This window comes from Phoenix dactylifera, chromosome 6, assembly GCF_009389715.1.
Source record: "Phoenix dactylifera cultivar Barhee BC4 chromosome 6, palm_55x_up_171113_PBpolish2nd_filt_p, whole genome shotgun sequence".
In the NCBI taxonomy this organism is placed as follows: domain Eukaryota; kingdom Viridiplantae; phylum Streptophyta; class Magnoliopsida; order Arecales; family Arecaceae; genus Phoenix; species Phoenix dactylifera.
The window spans coordinates 3,494,002-3,512,350 of NC_052397.1; the positions used below are offsets into that span (position 1 = coordinate 3,494,002).

Here is an 18,349-nt window from a genome sequence, read left to right on the forward strand (position 1 = left end):
TGCCATCAAAATAAAAATAAAAATAAATCTCTAGGAGACATTATGATTTTTTTTCAATTTTTCTGATATATAATAGTAATTGGATTAAATAAAAATATAATTAAATCAATAAAATGAAAACTGTTGCCATGAATTCAAATTATAGGTCTCTATTGGTTTTAGTTAGGCATGGGCTGTGGTTGGCCTAGGCAATACATATAGGAGTACATCAATGTTATTTTGAACACTTGTCTAATGCGTTTTAAGAAAGTAATAAAGTCTTATGTCTTCCCAAATCCGACTAATTTCACCTGGTATTACCTAAACTAAAATGAATGCATAATGGGTTAATTAAGAATTCAGGGTTGGATGCAAGCACAAATTTCCAGGTTAGACTGCATCTTGGTCAAGTCAGATTGTCGATCTGTCAGGTAGGTTTTCAAGTACGGGCCAGATAGTGACCAAATTGTCTGAGTCTGGCCAAGACCCCAGCATTGTTGCAACCAAAGTGAGAGAGGCCATGAGATTGCCTGCCAAAAAAATCTAAATCTGGCAGGTTAAAGGGGTCCCACTCCAATTCAATATAACATCAAAGTCTGTCACAATGAGAGCTGATGTAAACAAAAGATATATCTGGTGCTGAAGAGGAGAAAACTTCTGAAGTAGACAACCCTATTAATTGTTTGGGAAGTTTGGTGGAGGGACACACACAAGTTGCCTGAAGTGATAAAAGCCTAATGATGCTATTACAAGGCTTGAACTCATATTAGACAGCTTTAATAGCAGGCTTTTGATAAGATGGTACAGTGATAATATAAGCCCACATATGATGATTGATAGATTTTTTCCATCTTGTCTGCTGCTTTTATGGGCTGGGGCCATGGATGACACCAAGTGGTCCATCTGTGATGGATAAGCGCTTTTTGTGTGCATCCATTTAGACCCACTTCTCTTGACACAAGAAAGGAGTATGTTAGGCATTTTCTTCTTATCCTTTTTGTTCACCAACTTGATTTTTAGTGGGATCCACAACAAATGATGAAGGCTGTGAAGTAATCAATTTGTGGAAAACCCTTTTGATATGTTTAAATTTTAAGTGTCAACAAAGTTGAGTCTTATTCTATGTCCAACAATCGAATTCATGAACACTTTCATTTTTATTTGAGTAGAAAAAAATAAAAAAAAAATTCATACTGATCATAGTTGTTAATCAGCTTGATTTTTAGGTGAGTACAACTTCAAATCCCTTGGAATTGATTGCATGTGATTAATATTAATCAAAGCCTTTATATTAGGTAGTTCAGATAAGTATCATAGTAGCGTAAAAAGTTGAAATAGTTTGTTGGAAACTAGATAAAATTGAGTGTTCCTTTTGGAGCAGGGGTGATGAAAATAGGATAATCGGAAAGTAGATCAAAACTTTGCCCTCATAAAGAGGTAAGAAAAAAGGACATCCCCGTACACACGCCTCCCATCACTAGAAGTTCTGAAAAAGATTAGATGTATGCAGCCTTACACCCGTATACAAGATGCTGTTTCTAAATTTCAAGCAATTCAAAGTTACAATGAGACAATCTTACTGTCACACATATATAGAAAAAAAAAAGAAGTGCAGGCTGTGGAGCATCAGATTCTCCTATGAGGGGGAAGACTTATGGGTAAGCCAAGCTTGACTTGCTTAGATATTTAATTCAACCAAGCTTGGGTTCGATTGTTTCCTTAAAACAAAGCATCAAGGATTAAAATAATGAGGAATGCCTTAATGATCTTCCCGCCACTTTTCTTAGTTCTTAATACACACCTAAGGACCTAGGATTGATTCCCTGGTTTTCTTATCCAAATGCCTAACCTTATTTTATTTATTTTAAGATATTTTTTATTAGTTGGCAAGCTGTTTCTCTTTTGATAGAAAGATAGGTTGCAAGGCACTTGAAGATAAACACTTATAGCTTGCTTCCATCGTCATCATTATGAGAGGGCTCAGTTATTCTATAGCGGTGGATATTTTTTTAATCTATCTTTATGGTGAACTAGAAAGTTTATTTTATCATGTCATAAAACTTAATCACTTCGTATCTATGATATAATTAAAAAGATAAATTCCATAGCTAAAGGTCCAATGGATTACAACCTGAGATAAATTATAACTTGCAGATAAGCTTGAGGAATCATAGCTTACTTATAAAGATACACGTTGTTCATAAGCCAAACTTGAAGGCATGTGGCTGAGCTTGATTCGAGGTAAAGTGTAGCTGCCCCAGGCTCCAATTGGCTCCTTTTTTTTTTTTTTGCTTGAAAACCTAATTCACAATTTGGTAAACCATATATGTCAAGTTGGTCCAAGTCTATAGTCAAGTTCGCATGGTGGCACCTGTGTGAAACCTGGCAAAGAACTGGCACAATTTTGATCAAGGCAAACATTGTCCAATCTTATATTGTTAACACTGTTAGGAAAAGATTTGCTCATATCTGTATCTGAGGTTACTTTACAGCCAGAATATCTTGCTAGACAATATTTGGTGATTCAAGAACAAGTCCAACACTTGTATAGATCAGTGGAGAAGTCCCTTCAAGACTTTGAATCATGCAAAGAAGAGCATTCAGAAAATCCAAAGCATTCACTTTGAGAATCAACAGGTTGCTGCTTAAGATAGAATAGGCAAAAATTAAGAGGCGGAAAAAATCCAAAAATTAAATAAGAGCGAAACTTCTTTTATTAACATAGTGTTTCAGTTTTATAATTATAAAAGAAATTACACATACTAAAAGAGATTGTTTATGAAAAAAGACTGATATGTATTATTTTTCTAATCATATCTCTTTATTTATTATTTTTTTATCAAATTATCTATCTCATCTGTGTGAGGTATTTCTTCCTCAACATTTTTTTCTCTTTTTCCTCCTTTACGTCCGATTTTCCGTTCCTTTCCTCTCCGCCTCCGTGTAAGCGCTAAAGCCCCATTGAAATTTGAAACCCCTTAGTGAATAATGATTGTGATTTGAAATTATTATTAATAAAATATAATAAAAATATACGGCAGCAAAGTTCGAGAAAGATTATATCGCGGCTGTTCAGTCAATGAAACTTTGTGGAATAGAACACGTGGCAGCCTGAACCTTCGAAACACTTTGACCATGTATTATCGCTATTATATATGAAACAGCCAACACCTTAGATGATTCTTTCGCTGGGAGCCCGACGCAAAGCTTTATCAAGATAAACTTCGACGGTAATATAGTCGATGAAGATGACAAAAAAGGTGCTAGAGACTCTAACTCTAAATTTATATGGACAAATTTATGATATTCATTCGTGAAATAAAGTTGAGCGCGACATGAAAAGGTATGAGTTATGTAAGATCTGTCTTAAGAATTAATCATATTTATCTCGAGGGTGATTCAATGATTGTGAAAGGTTAGATTTTAAGACATGCTTAATAGGTAAATGGACCCCTTTTTACTACTAGATATTTAGAAGATAGCATTGAGCTGCACTAAATTCTAAGCTACTCGTATATATCGTGAGATGAACAACGTTGCAGACCGGATAGTTTTTTACATGGCACAGCATTCTGATGATTCTCATAATGATGAAATGGACCTATTTGGACCACTGACTACTCAATCCATATGTTATCTAAGAAATGGACTTGTTGAGCAGAAAAGAAAAATGAGGAACATGGAGCTGGTGGAAGGTTCCACAAAAGTTTGTAGCTACATTTGGTTCGAGAATATAAAAAAAATAAAGTTATGCTAAATATTATTTGGCTCTGCTATTAAATAGCTAAAAGAATCTCTTAAAATATCTTCTCCGTTAAACATATTTACCATCTTGCTATTATTCTGGTTTAAATATAATTAATATTTTTTATTAATTTTAATACATTTTTTTTACTAGCTATATCATCAGGCTATATATTGATGCACATATTGTATTAATGGTGAATATAAGATACAGAGATTTCATCTCGTTCCTTTATTTTAACATTCTAAATGCTGATTTTTATCTTAAAATAAAAAATTAGTATAATTTTACTAAAGAATAGCTTATGAGAGCTTTTTCTTGGAATAATTATTCCTGTAAAGTGTAAACAATTTTAACCAGCATAAAAATTTCTTCATTATGTCTCTTTGAAAGAGGTTTCTCCTGTAAGTACAATTTGCCTGCACCTATTCGCATGAAAGAGGTTTTTATTTTTTTGTAAGAAACCGAGAAACACGTTACAAGGACAAGAACTCAAGAAGGTTAGACGTCCAAACCTGGATATCTTGTTCTCTATTTAATGACGTACGTGTTGCCCAAAAGTCGTGTTTTAGAAAATGTATCAAGTTGTATCTTTCCAGTAGATTCTTTGAAACCATAGACAATATTTGTCATATTCCATCTCTAAATATGAATATCTGTCTTCTTCCACAAGGCATTATTCTAATGTTTTTTTCCTCCATAAAATATTATTCCAGTAGTTTCAGCTTGCATGCCAAATTCCCTTTCAAGCTCCTACAATCCATTATACGAGGAAGGAGCAGAGCCCCCACACGCCCAATTATTGAGCTCCCCCAAAACCAAATGATCTTGGGCATCAATGTTTATAGATATCGGTCCTACGACTCAGTATCTCATCAAAAAAATTTAATCAAAAAATACTTTTAAATTTTTTTAGTTTTGTATAAATATTAAAAAAAATTCAGCAACTGATGTAGAATTAAACACACATTCATAAATCCTATCTCATATTCTCCAAATTTATACCTCCGATCCAAAAAGATCATACAAAGCCCCATCCCCCCATTTGAGATTATAAAACATTTTTCTCATTGTGGCATATGATTAGAAGACAAAAAAAATTATCCATAGTTGCTTTGTTGCTGCTGTCTTAAATCATTATTACAGACAACCCATCTCACACAAATGATGAAAAGGTTTTCCTAGTTTTAAGCTAAAGAGACCTTGATTCCATGACCAAAGCTATGCTCATAAGAACCAGAAACAGAGGTACACTTAAACAACATAGTCTACAAGGTAGGCAGAGAGCTTCATATGAATGAGATAGAAGACAATGAGAGTTGCGCTGGATTACAACATGGCAAGTAATCACCTGTTATTATGAAGAAGAGCAGAGTACGGCTTCTCTCTGTGTCTCCGCGAGTCTATCAAGTTCCATGCTGCCGTGGGCAAAAGCGTTGCCTTTTTGTCATGCTTCTCTAGCCAGGCCTAGTTCTCTTGTGGCCGGGCTTCCCGTCTGACTCCCCCTCCGATGACGCTTCCATGGATTTGGTAAAGGAGAAGGAGAGATCGGCGTAAAGGTCGACGACTCGCCGGATGTTGTTGTTGAGCTCACGGATGAGGCCGACATTCCGGCTGAGGTTGTCGGGGATCTTCGACTCATGGTTCTGGTTGATCTCATTGATCAGCAGCCTGTTCTGATCCAGGATGCTTTGGACCTGGACAAAGCTCTTCTTGAAGCCCTGGAGGACCTTGTTGTCCGCTTGGGTTCCATTGTCAAGGCCTGAGAAGGTGTCCCCCTCCATCATCCCCACTTCTTTTCCTCTTCTAAGGTGGGTTCAAAACCAGTCCTGCAGATAGAAATCAGATCAGGATAGGGGGAGAAAAAGAGAGGAATCACTAAGGAGGAAGCAAGAAAAGCAAGTGAGGAAGCCACTAAGGAGAGACCAAATTTGATGGAAATGGGAAAGATAAATGAGTACCAGTAGCCTAAACTCCTCAGAAGCAAGCTTGAAAAAAAAAACAAAAAAAAATTTGGAGCATAGGAAAACAGAAGGGGGGGGGTAGGGAGAGAGAGGAATCTAGAGCAGTGGAATCAGGCCTTAGGAGGCATGAGAGACAAGGACTGAAGAGAAATCATGGCCTTGGAGGCTACTTTTCACAAAGGGATCAGATGGCAAACAGGGTTTTCCATATTATAGTATAGAAAAGCTGATCCAATTCCATAAGCAGCATAGCTTTCCAGAGCTGCTGCTTTTTTTTTTTCCTTACAAAAAGAAACCATTTCAGAGGCCTCACATTCAACTGAGAAGTGAGAACTACCACACAAAATAAAGAGAGATTTTAAAAGAAAAAAGAAAACAGCCAATGTACTGAAAAAGAGATGGCAGAGCAAAAATTTCACGGAGGAGGAGCAAAAGGATAAAAATTGTCTAATTTTACGGGGGAAAAATAGACAGGAAAAGGACCTTTTCGTTCTGGTGTGGAGCAGGATCAAGAGGACAGAATTGGTTGTCCAAATGCTCACCGTACACAGAAATCTTGCAGAAGAATTCCTGAAACAAGAACATAAACAAAAAACCAGAGAATAAAAAAAAAAAACAAAAAGAATACTACCACACCAACAACTGAAAACAGAGGAGAGAGAAACCAAGATCGAATTTCGATACAAAATTCTTCATAATATTCAAGAAAAACGACAATCCATCCGGAAGAAAAACAAAAAGGAGGTGTCTAAAACATTATAAACATGAAGAAAAGAGAACAGAAAAAAGAAGAAGATGGAACAGTAAAGATCGGATTTTGATACAGAATTCTTCATAATATTCGAGAAAAACTACAATCCATTCGGAGAAAAACTGAAAGGGAGTATCTAAAAGACAACCAATAACAAACCCAGAATAAAAGAAAAAACCAATAACGATTCGGCTTTTGATGCGAAATAGTTGACAATCCTGCAAAATAAAAAAAAATCTATTTCGAGAAACGATCAAAAGCAGGGTCGGAAACATTGGAATCTCCATCAACAACAAATCCCAGAAGAAAAGGAAAGGCGGCACATAAATCTTCGTTGGCGTACCTTGAAAATCCGGAGCATTTATTCAGAGCCGTATAAGAGAGAGGGGGAAGGTGGGGTGGGGGGAGAAGGAGAGGAAATCTGAGAAGGCGTGAGAAAGCGCGAGATGAGCGTCGATGTGCACGAATCCGGAAGGAAAGGCTCCGGAGTCTATAGAGGGTCCTCGAACTGGAAAAAGAAAAAAAAATGATGGGGCCGGATGGGGAGTGGTCTTTTCCATTCTTTAATGGTTAGTGGGAGTGTACTCACCGCTCTTAACCTTAGGCGGTCTTTCACCGCTTCCTACTGCCTCAATGGACACTAGACGTGTACGTATGATTTGTAGCTATTCAAGATATGTATAAGTCCAGGATCAAATCTAGGATACTATAATAATTAAATATTTCATCAATGGCTATAACAAGTTATAACTATTATATTAATTTATATATTTATATTATAGTTATTGGAAGGTGAACTAGAAGAAAAGTATGGCTATAACTAGGTTAATAAGCATCTCTCCGTGAGACTGAAGTATTGTAATTAGTAGAAATTTGGACAATTTCTTGAACAAATTTTTTTAATATTTAGTTTAACTGATAATCTATTATTAATAATCATTGGCAACTTGGCTTATTTTATTTTATTTTGAGTTTTAAATTAAAGCTCGCCTATTTATTTATAGTGGGCACCTATGATGTATGATTGGGCAGCCGTGAAAAATAGTAAATCTTTGGGATATGTTTCTGCTTATTTTTTTTATAATGTTCATGCATAAAAGAATTGCAAACTTAAATAATAAAGCTGGTTTTATCAATTTGAAACTCGTTCGATTATCTATTTTAATCAAAGGATCATGCAAAAGTTTTGATTCAATTTTACATTTATTTTAAATAAATATGATGAAAGACATCCCTACCTTTCATGAGCCTAGATTTTTAATACTTATTTTGGATGCACGTACATGATATAAACAGTGAAGGATCCAAAATAGAATATGGATTTGATGGATCATGATTCTAGCCAATATTTTATTTTAATCTACAATTATGATACGGCACCAATCTAATAATTTTAATGTTATAATTTTTTTTTCTTATCCTTGGTGCATGACATTGCTGCTGCTCTCTTTAGAATTTGCTAATGCTAGCTTCGGGAGGTGAGATCCCGGGAGGTGCCTCCATCCCGCTTTTAGGCTCGCATTTTCTTCGGTGAGCATCCACCACACTGTAGTCCGTTGTGCATAATCCATCTGGCAGCGAATTAATCACAAAACGCACCATGTGTCACCGCCACCACACTAGGCCTCAGGTAAACGTGGCAGGGCCTTGACCGACTTCTATGTGAGCTCTAAGTCTCCCATTTTTTTTTTAAAAAAAAAGAAAACTTTATATTAGAATTTAGAACCGACGCATATTTCTTTTCGGAGGAGGTTCGACCCAAGCTGGGTGTTTGGCTCGCACACCCTGACACTCTGTATAGACGATATCTCACCGTACAAAATTTTCGAACGATCAAAAGAACCGTATTCGGGATCTGTCTGGAGATTCGCGCCAATTCGAGATGGGTGGCGACGGATGACGCTACTCCTCTCCAAGGTCGCACGGAGCGTACGGCCAATGATGGTCCACGATAGCCACTTTAAACTAACTAATTTTGTACCCGAGAGTAATACAACTAAAAGCAGAAGATTGTACACCCATTTGTCACCCAGGGACAATCCCTCTCACCGACAAGGGGACTAGTTGTTTGGGACCATGGTGGCATCGTAAAAATAAGGAAGGTCAGGGGTAGTTATGTAATCTGGTTGGAGGAAGTGTCATTCGTGAATCACGTTGGTATTCTTTTGATCATGCAATCTTTTACCCCCACAAAAATCAACGGCTAGTTTGGCTTGTCCTGTGGATGGTAATTTGCCACAGGGCATGTGAACGTGACATTCTTGTCTTTTTTTTTATGGCATGGGTTCAAATATTTTGTTTGAGAAACGCATTCAAGGATTTAGAGTAGTACATTAAGATAGCATACAAATCTTGTATAAAAAAGTTACATGGTTGTTGTATAACTTTTTTATACATATCTTTGACTGCATTTGATTACAGGACATATTCTAAAAAACTGGAAAAGTTGGTCTGGGTGATATAGAAGACACGGATTTATTCCGCAGGATAAGAATATCTTGGTGTTTGGCTGGAGAAATAAGTGGGAAGGGATATTAGGATGGAATATAGTGCATTAGCATGCATTAGATTCTATATGATCTAAATTTTTTACAGCAGCAAAATCACCCTTTCACTGTTTTTTTTAGAAAAGTGGATGAGTTTTGTGGTAATTGGCTATATGGTATTTGTGGGAGAGAAGCCCATTCCATCCCTTTTTATAGAATAGGCTTATGATGGAAGTGAAAGGGATATTCCCTCCAGTGTCATAAGCATGGAGTGGTCCTATTTGATCAGCTCAAAAGGTTGTTTGGTAGAATGAGAGAGAAAATATAAGGTTATCTCCTCACTTGTTCCCTATCCAATCACATTCTTAACAAATATAAACTGTGTTATAAAAGGTCCAATGGGAAAGTTATACATTATCCATGTATCCCTTTCTGTATTTTATTATTTTTTGGTTGTCCCTTTAGCATTTTATAATGACATGTTAAGCCATTTTTGTTAAATGGCATAAGATTCATTTGGTAACGACAATATTAATTAGCCACTACCAAGCACAATAGGAAAAATTAGCATTCTTTTGCAGCCTTACATGTTCTCAAGCAACAATCAGCTTTGTTTAAGGAGAAAAAACAAAAAGATAAAGGAGTCTAACTTTATTAAAGGTGGTCACTGTTCATCTTTTTGAGTGCTGGAATTTTAATGCTAAAATCGTGCAAAATCTTTTCCAACCTACTATTCTAACTTCTTGATTTAGTGAAAGTTTTTCTTCAATTTTTATCACTTTCAACAATTAATAGAAAGTCAATAAACTTTTGGGGTGAAACCTGAAGCAAAATTCTTCCTTGCCTTCTAGAGACCATAGTTTCCCTTTATTCTTTTAATTAGTAAGGTCTGACCATTCTATCTTAAAGGCAAATTTCCCTTTTTAGTCAAAAGAGAACACAGATGTTAAAAAAGATAATAAGATGAATGACAATATATAATCAAAAACTTAATTTGGCCCAAATTTAGCTAATGATATCATTTTCTTTCCTCTTAGAGAATTTCTAAATTTTTCTCAACTAATAATTATATCTATGTCAAACTTGCTAAATATTCTTTTTTACAATCATTCGTACAGCGTTCCATTTGTATCGACTTGAGCTCTAAGTATGCCTTTATAGGGGAGTCTCCAATCCACTTATCTCTAGCATGAATTTTAAACTCCTAGTTACCACGCCACCTAGCGGCATTGTTTTCTTCTAGATGAGTATGGGTAGCCTTGAAAGACCTAAGCTAATCATTCTATGGTTGTAGAATTACCTTCCAACCACATATTTTCCAGGTAAAATATTTTTTTAATTTGAGTTTTGTTGGGCATCATTAATACAAAATAGGCTCAAATTACGATGAAACTAATATATACAATGTTGTTCTATTAAAAAGTTAGATGATAACACTTGGAATGTTTAAAATAGACTCCATGCTAAGTGTTAAGTAAGTCTGGTTTTACTCCAAAACTAATCTGAACTTTCCTACATGTCCAACCAGTCCATAATAGTCCAAAATATATCATTGGAGCACCATCATAGTAGAACATCAGCATCGATAATATCTAAAACCGTCGTTTACATTAATGGTCAAATTTTTTCTTTTTTCCACCTCTAAGCTTAATTACCATTGGACCGAACTTCAGATGCACACATAGATATATAAACAGAAACACAAACATATACACATTACCACATATATTTTGGGATTTTAACCAATAAAATAATGCATTGGAATAGCACATAATAAAACTATAACAAAATGGTCACACTAGAGGCATAGAGTGTAGTTATAATAGTCATCATAAGGAATTACCTAAATCAAGTGGTTTACCTAATTTATCCGAAGATATTAAATATTTTACAATAAGTGTTGACCGATGACAAATAAATGAGAAATAAATAGATTTTCGACCAATGAGCTAACTATTAGCATGTTACAATATTCTCATGCTCCACTCGATCAACTATGGAAATCTTAGTTTCTAAAATACCGTGTAAAAAAATTAGCTAGGAATCTAATACATCATGTATTATTTTGTATAATCTTTTATAGGGAACCGTGGAAGGCAAATCATGCACCCATATGCACAATTCAACGCACTCCATCCCAAATTAAGCCTTGTTCTTCTTCTAGGAACGGTTGTGCTAACTCATGCTCAACGGAATCCCACTTTATAAATCTCCGAGCAATAGGTTGGAATCTTTAAAAAAAAGGTCCTACTAATCTAAGGTTGCTTTTATAAGCATGAAGATAGGTTGGAATCTTTTCTCCCTTCCTCTAAACCTCGTTCACAACGCCAGTACTTACAAATAAACAAATGAGGAGCCAACCTATATTTGCAAACCCACAATCCCTAAACTATGAGCAAAGGTAAACAAGTCATTTGTTTGGAGACATGGCGGTGGGACACAGACCCCCCCCAAGAAAAAAAGAAAGAGAGTAAAGCTGTGTCTAGTAATACTAATCCATGACTTGGGCATATATGATATCTTAAACTACTTCAATTAATATGTGCTATTGATAAGATGACGTTGTGGTGGCTCAAAGGAAACTCCTATTTCAAGGAGGGAATTGCGTTGGCATTCGGCCAATGCTAGCCTTCGGACTTCGGCTAATGTTGGTAGATCTCCTTTTTGTTTTCCTTGCGTCACGGGATGGGCCCATAAATGACACATGCGGACCACCATTTTGGCTGGCGTCCATCATTATCAAATGATCTTTCCTTTAGAAAATTGATAAATATACTTCTCCTTTATGATAGCAGCTGTGGAGCTTGTCTTTATCTTTCTCGAGATAATCTTGATGGAAAAAGTAAGAGGGGTGCTTCTGTCAAAATAAAATCGAACTCCTGCACTAGGCCATCTATTAGCTTATAATAACATTAATCAAGGAGAATTTAACAACAAATTATGTCACAGGAATCAAGACAAATGATTATTAGATTAATGTCATAATTGTACAAGTAAAAAAAGTAGATATATTGATGCAGTTAGTTGAGATGTCTGCTAATATAAAATTGATTATAGCACATTGACTAGTGATGCGAAATTCAAAGTCACTGAGCAGAGATATATTTTCCTAGAATTTAGGATTTTGAGGATTGGATTTTTTTTTTTCACTCCTGAAGAAAAGAAAGAACATTTAAAGATTTTGAAATATCTGAATTTTCTTTTGCTTGGTAAAGGTAGATTCCAAGTTCGAGTCTCTTATCTAATACATTATAGAATATGAGGAAAAAAAACTAGAAAAGTTGTTTCATATTTGAAAGCTCATCTTACTAAGTTGAATATATGAATTATTGGTTAGGAAACAATTGTTTGGTGTTTTAAAAAAAGAAAAAAGAGTTAACATATAATACAATTAAAATAAAAAGTTCTCTTTCTCTCTGCCTTGAAGATGAATACATACCTAAAAAAGTTTAAATAGGTGTGCAAACTACCAACTAACAAAGGGGAATGAGGAGATAAAACAATTGTAAAAGATAAACAAATAAGATCTTAGGATTTTTTTTTTTCAATTTTCTTAAAAAAAGTATGAACATTAAGCAAGTTTAACATGAGAAAATTATTTGGAATGTAATCGGGATTATGGGACACCAATAAAATATAGCCTCGGACTAGTTTCTTGGAAAAAGTCTTAGAAACTAAAATAATTAGAAAAGTCGAGTTTTCTAACCATGGTTGGTGGGAAAACTAAAATATTGCAGAAATACATTGGATTATTTTTTTCCCCTTTTCCTTTTTCTTGTTTTTTTTTGGAGAATATCCTAAATGAAAGGCCAACAGCAACTCACATCTATAAAAATGGCAAGAAAAAAGGCAAAGAATTCGAATTTCCTTTTTTTTAAAAAAAAAATATAATGGGAATACTACTTCCTCAGTGCATAAAACAAGGGGTGCCAACAGACAATTCCTAGTCCATTTGGCGCAAAGAGTGAAAAATATATGAAAGAATTTGACAACATAAAATGAGCAATAATGAATGTCTAACAAGAATCTACCACACAACAGAGAGAAGCTACCTTTATCTTGAATCTTTCATCTTTCTACATGTTATTGTCCCAAATTTTTTTCTAGTACATCTATGAGACTACATGCAACAAATATGAACCATGACCTCTTAGAGGGATAACTAGGAGCTTAGGCATACACCCAACTGCCAGTTTTGCAGAGTACATGCTATTTTCTTGCACCTCCAGGCACCTTGGTTAAGAAGATAAAGCTAATGAAGCTAATACAAGCATTCCTCATGAAAAACAGATAAATATCTACTCTAAATCAACAATCAAGATTTAAAAACAAAGATTGCTACCATGAAGCCTGAGGTTTCAAAAACTATAAATTACTGCAGATTATGTTATTTAAAGAATTGTCAGCTGGCATGCAAAGCTATCAATTGGGTACCTCTCAATTCTTTCCCAAAGACATCTTTCTATTAAAAATATCATATGCAAAGCAGAGCTTAGTTAAAAACTCAACCAAAAGCACTTTCATGTGTTTGAAAAGGGAAGGAAGGGGGTTAAGTGTCAGCACTCAGGTCTATCTACCATTACTTGTATGAACTATGAATTGTTAATAGATAATACTTTCTAGTTTTTAACTATCTAGAGACTTTTCTTAGCTTAGTAGTGTTAAGCTAAGAAAATAGACAAGTTTAAAAAAAAGTGGCTTCAAAATATAGGAAGAAGTTAGTTCAACCATGGTTTGGATACCTACCCACACTTCAGATCCACTTGATTCCCTATAATCCTTTGGAGCAAAAGGAGCAAGCTTCAATTAGTCATGGCAAATGCCCCATGAAAAGATTGGTCTTGGTTGTTTGAGGTCATAAGTTTCGAAACCATCATCCCTAAGATCTCATACGACCTATATTAATCATTGGAATAACAAGCATATCTCTTATTAATCATTCCAACAGCAAGTATGGGGTTTTTTTTTGAATAAATTTTGAAAAATATTCTCTTTACAAATAAAATTGTACTGGAGATCCAGACAATGGAAATCTTCAAAAGGAACCTATGGGCACCTTTTTCCTGTTGTTGGGGTAAAACCTTATGTGGATTGCTGTGGTGTTCTAGTTCTTTGCTGGAGACCATCTGTGCTGCTTTCCATTCTCCAATATTTTGCTTTCTTAGAGCTCCAACTAAAGAACATGCATGAGATTGGCATTTGCTAGAACAGGACAAGGGTCAAAAAGCTCATCTGCTCTTATCTGAGATTCTGGCCTTGTGGTATATGATTGGAAGCCAAAAAAATTGTTTAAAAGTTGCTTTCCTGTTGATGTCCTATAGAGCATCTTCAGAAGCCCACTAACTTTGCAGGCATTCACAGGGAGATTCATGTTCCCCTTCCACACAAAGGATGGAAAGTGTCTCTTAGCTACCAGAAAAAGGTTTGATTCCATGGGATGAAAGGGCTTCAGGGGCCTCTCCATCTCTCTTTTGTAGGTTTATGAAGTGGGAAACAGCACCCACCACTACAGTCCTCTACAAAAGATCGCAGAAACGGACAAATAGTTTGTGGCAAAGGCTCTTAAAAAAGGAGCTAGGATTGGTTTCATCAGGGATTAATGGTGGTGACCACGGAAGAACAATCAATCAAGAGAACGATAAAAACCCGGATCAGCTCTCGAACTTTTCAAGACAAGAGAAAGTGGAGGGCAAAAGGCTAAAGGCTGAGACATCAGAATAACAAACGACTGTGGTTGATAAGGCTTCTGGAAATGTTTTCTATTAGACTACAAACAACAATTCATGCCCATCATACATGCAAACAACTTCGGACAAAACCCATATAAGATTCAACAACAATCTAAATAAAGAAAATTAGCTTCAAGAATAAAAACCCAGCAAATAAGGATCGACAACAATCTATAAGAAAAGCTGCAATGCTCACTCTATTATTATGGGATGTCCATAGGACGGATACAAGAACACTAGAAGAAAATTAAACTACTTCAGAATGCGCGCAGAGAATCATTTCAACGAGAGCAGAGAGAGGAAGCGGAGTTAGATAGGATTACAACAATGCAAGAAATCACCTATTATTGGACTCTACTCTCTCTCTCTCTCTCTCTCTCTCTCTTTCTCTGCGAAGCTATCAAGGTCCAATCCTACCACCATTATCTCTGTGCCTCCCAAGGAAGAAGACAAGGGGCTCTGCCTGACTTTGCGTCTACCCAGGCCTAATTCTCTTCTGGCCAGGCTTCCCATCAGAAGACCTAAGAGTGCCAGCTGAGTCTCCCTCCGAGGACTCCATGGACTTGGCAAATGAGCTAGAGAGGTCGGCGTAGAGCTCGACGACCCTCCTGATGTTGTTGTTGAGCTCTCGGATCAGGCCGACGTTCCGGCTGAGGTTGTCGGGGATCCTCGACTCATGGTTCTGGTTGATCTCATTGATCAACAGCCTATTCTGATCCAAGATGCTCTGGACCTGGACAAAGCTCTTCTGGAAAGTCTGGAGAACTTTGCTGTCCACCTGGGTGCCATTGCCAAGGCCTGAGAAGGTGTCCCTCTCCATCCACTCCTCCTCCTCCTCCTCCTCGCTTGGGAGTCAAAACCAGGCCTGCATGCCAATTAGAGGGAAAAAAAAAGAAAAAGAAACAACACAATGAAGAGAAGGGTGTTAGAAAAAGAGGAGATCTCTGGGTAGAACCTAGCTTTAACTCCTCAAAAAGCACATAAAGAGGCTCTTAAAACTAGAAACCCAAGTGAGGAAGGAAGACATCAAGGAGGGGACAAAGTTTGATACAACTGAGGTAAAAAGGAAGTTTTCCCATCATCCCATCTCTTCTTGAAGCAAAACAGAAAGCCCGGTGAGGAACCCAAGGAGGATAGAGAAGAAGGGGAGGGAGAGAGAGAGAGAGAGAGAGAGAGAGAGAGGAATCTATTGGAGTTGTATCAGAAGGCACCAGGAGGCATGAGAGACACGGACAGAGAGGAAATCATGGCTTCCGTGTCTTCTTTTCACAAAGAAATCAGATGATAAAAAGATTGTTTTCTTTTTCTTTTTAATAAGCATATAAAAGATGATCGAACTCCATAAAAGAGAACTGTTTTCCCCTGGCCTTTTAGAAAAATCCCATACCCGAAGTCTCGCATCCAAAGGGGAATATCACCATTCACCACCAAGATCAAAACTCGAGGGAGCTAAAAAGAAAGAACCAATGTACCATCAAAACGAATCAATGGAGGAGGACAAATTTAAGAGAAAAAGAAAGGAGAAAAGAACAGAGAATACAATAAAATTTCGGGGGGAAAAAAAGAGACTTTTTGGAAGAGGAGAAGAGGACAGAATTGGTGCGGACTAAATGCTCAAACGTACAAAAAAATCTTGCAGAAAGAATTCCTGAAATGGGAATAAAGCAAGACCCCGACAAAGGAAAAAGGAAGAGAAAACAAAGTATATCCTAAGCAAGATCGAATTTTGATGCCAAATTTTTGCTAATCTCCGCAAATAACTGAAGCTCATTTAAAAAAAAAGGATCAAAGAAAACGGATTGGGACGTTGGCTTTTCCATCACCACAAATCTCAGCAGGAAAACAAGATAATTTTTTACAAAAACATAAGACCCATATATCTATACAATGTTTTCTTTCTCTTAGGCTTACCTTGGAAGTCTGGGACATTTCTCAGAAGCCAAACAGAGAGAGAGGGGGGAAGAGAGAGAGAGAGAGAAGGGGCATCGGCGATTTAATCGAATCCGGAAGGAAAGGTACAGGACCTCCTGAAACTAAAAATATACATGAAGAGAGAGAGAGAGAGAGAGAGAGAGAGAGAGAGAATAAGTAGATTTGTCCGTCACACTAGGACCTCTCTCTCTGTCTAGATTTTTCTGAATTCTTATATATATTAATCCTTGCTATATAACAATGTATTGCTGTAATAATTGATATTGATTAATTGATATTGATTAATTTATATGGTGTTCCAAGGCTTCAAGCAATAATTGAGAGTCTAAATTAAATACTGTTTGGTTGAGGCTATATATCTTGTAAAACTTCAATAATATCCTCCCTTCTATTTTTCTTGATTCGTAGCCCACAAGATTGGGTCTCTCTATGGTTAATACCAGGGTGTCTTCATCTTCGCAAGTCATGCATCACCCAATATTTTCTCCCTGTTCATGAACAGAAATTTTAAGGAAACTCTCTTTCTTTTTTTTCCCCCTGTGAGATATATAGATAGGCTGTGATTAAGAAAGAGATATGTGATTGAGAAAGGAAACCATCTGTAATTCTTTATAACAAAATTTAATAGATATATACCTTCTGATAGGAAGTTTATGCATCATTGTAGGTCTTTTTCTTGGATAACATATATGAATTGTAAGGTTCACACCTTATCCTTTCCTCTAGATGTTGACTGATACAAAAAGTAGGTGGCCAACAAGCATTTATCAGCAAGATGTGCGGTGAACCTCTTACTATTTGATTGCATTCTCATAAAGATAGCCTAATTTGAAGCCTCCTATATAGCTTTTGCTTTTGCTATTAAGTCATCTAAATCTTCCACTTAATTTTTCTAAGTCTAAAGACCACAATCATGCTGAGTCATCTACCGGGGCTAATTCAGCCATCCATCTTAAGCACTCCACTTCCTCATCCAATCCAATGGGCTCAATTAGATTTGGTGCGAGTCAGTTGATTTATTTATTTATTTTTGCTAAAAGTCAATTGATTTAATTCACACATTCAGGCCATGTCTCTTTGCATCCCAGAGGCCGAGGTAGGTGTTCCCCTAGTACAAGGTTGAGGCTCCCGCACCACAGCACCTCCTACAATCCGCATCAAGATTTGCGTCCACTCAAAATAGACGGTCATGATGGCGTAATTGTAATAACATGCAAAGATCGGGGATATTTTGTAAAAGTGGTAACACCCTATACATTCGGGGATGAGACGAAAAAAAGACATGATCTCCCGCCCGTAAATTTACCGCCAATAGTTTAGCGCCACGTGGAGACAAAGGACGAGATATTCTCTCGGGCCAGACCAGGGCCACTACTTTTCCGGCGCGTGCGGACATCCCATCCGGACCTGGGAGCGCGGCCTGACGGAACCTACGGGCCAACGAACCCGCCTTCTTTTTGAGGTCATATTCCCAATATGCCCCTATTCCCTCCTATGGGCGACAAAATACGGGCCAATTGCAGCTATCCTAATCCTAGTTGTTGAGATCATAATCCTCTGATTAAGATAATAACACGATGGCAATGACAAGAATCTAGGCAAGGTTGCTGGTCCCGTTCAGATCTGTCTATTTAAAAAGAAAAAAAAATGTGACCTCTACCCTTTATTAAGCTTTCCATGGAGATCACCACATAAAAGTTACATTGTGCATACTAGTTCTAGCTATACACATTTTCAAGTATGCGAGGGCTTTTCTATTTTTT

General features: G+C 36.6%; 2 protein-coding genes across 2 annotated transcripts; both read right to left on the bottom strand.

Moving 5' to 3' along the window:
* Positions 1 to 4,807: 4,807 nt before the first annotated feature.
* LOC103712679 (protein ELF4-LIKE 3-like) lies at positions 4,808 to 6,964 on the bottom strand. Its single transcript, XM_008799275.4, has 3 exons — positions 6,783 to 6,964; positions 6,172 to 6,258; positions 4,808 to 5,553 (listed from the first exon to the last, which is right to left on the bottom strand). The coding sequence occupies exon 3, from the start codon at positions 5,509 to 5,511 to the stop codon at positions 5,182 to 5,184; it is 330 nt and encodes a 109-aa protein (XP_008797497.1). The 5' UTR covers positions 5,512 to 5,553; positions 6,172 to 6,258; positions 6,783 to 6,964; the 3' UTR covers positions 4,808 to 5,181.
* A 7,862-nt stretch (positions 6,965 to 14,826) lies between these two features.
* On the bottom strand, positions 14,827 to 15,519 carry LOC103712670 (protein ELF4-LIKE 4-like). The gene has a single exon (XM_008799257.4). The coding sequence runs from the start codon at positions 15,472 to 15,474 to the stop codon at positions 15,130 to 15,132; it is 345 nt and encodes a 114-aa protein (XP_008797479.1). The 5' UTR covers positions 15,475 to 15,519; the 3' UTR covers positions 14,827 to 15,129.
* Positions 15,520 to 18,349: the final 2,830 nt, after the last annotated feature.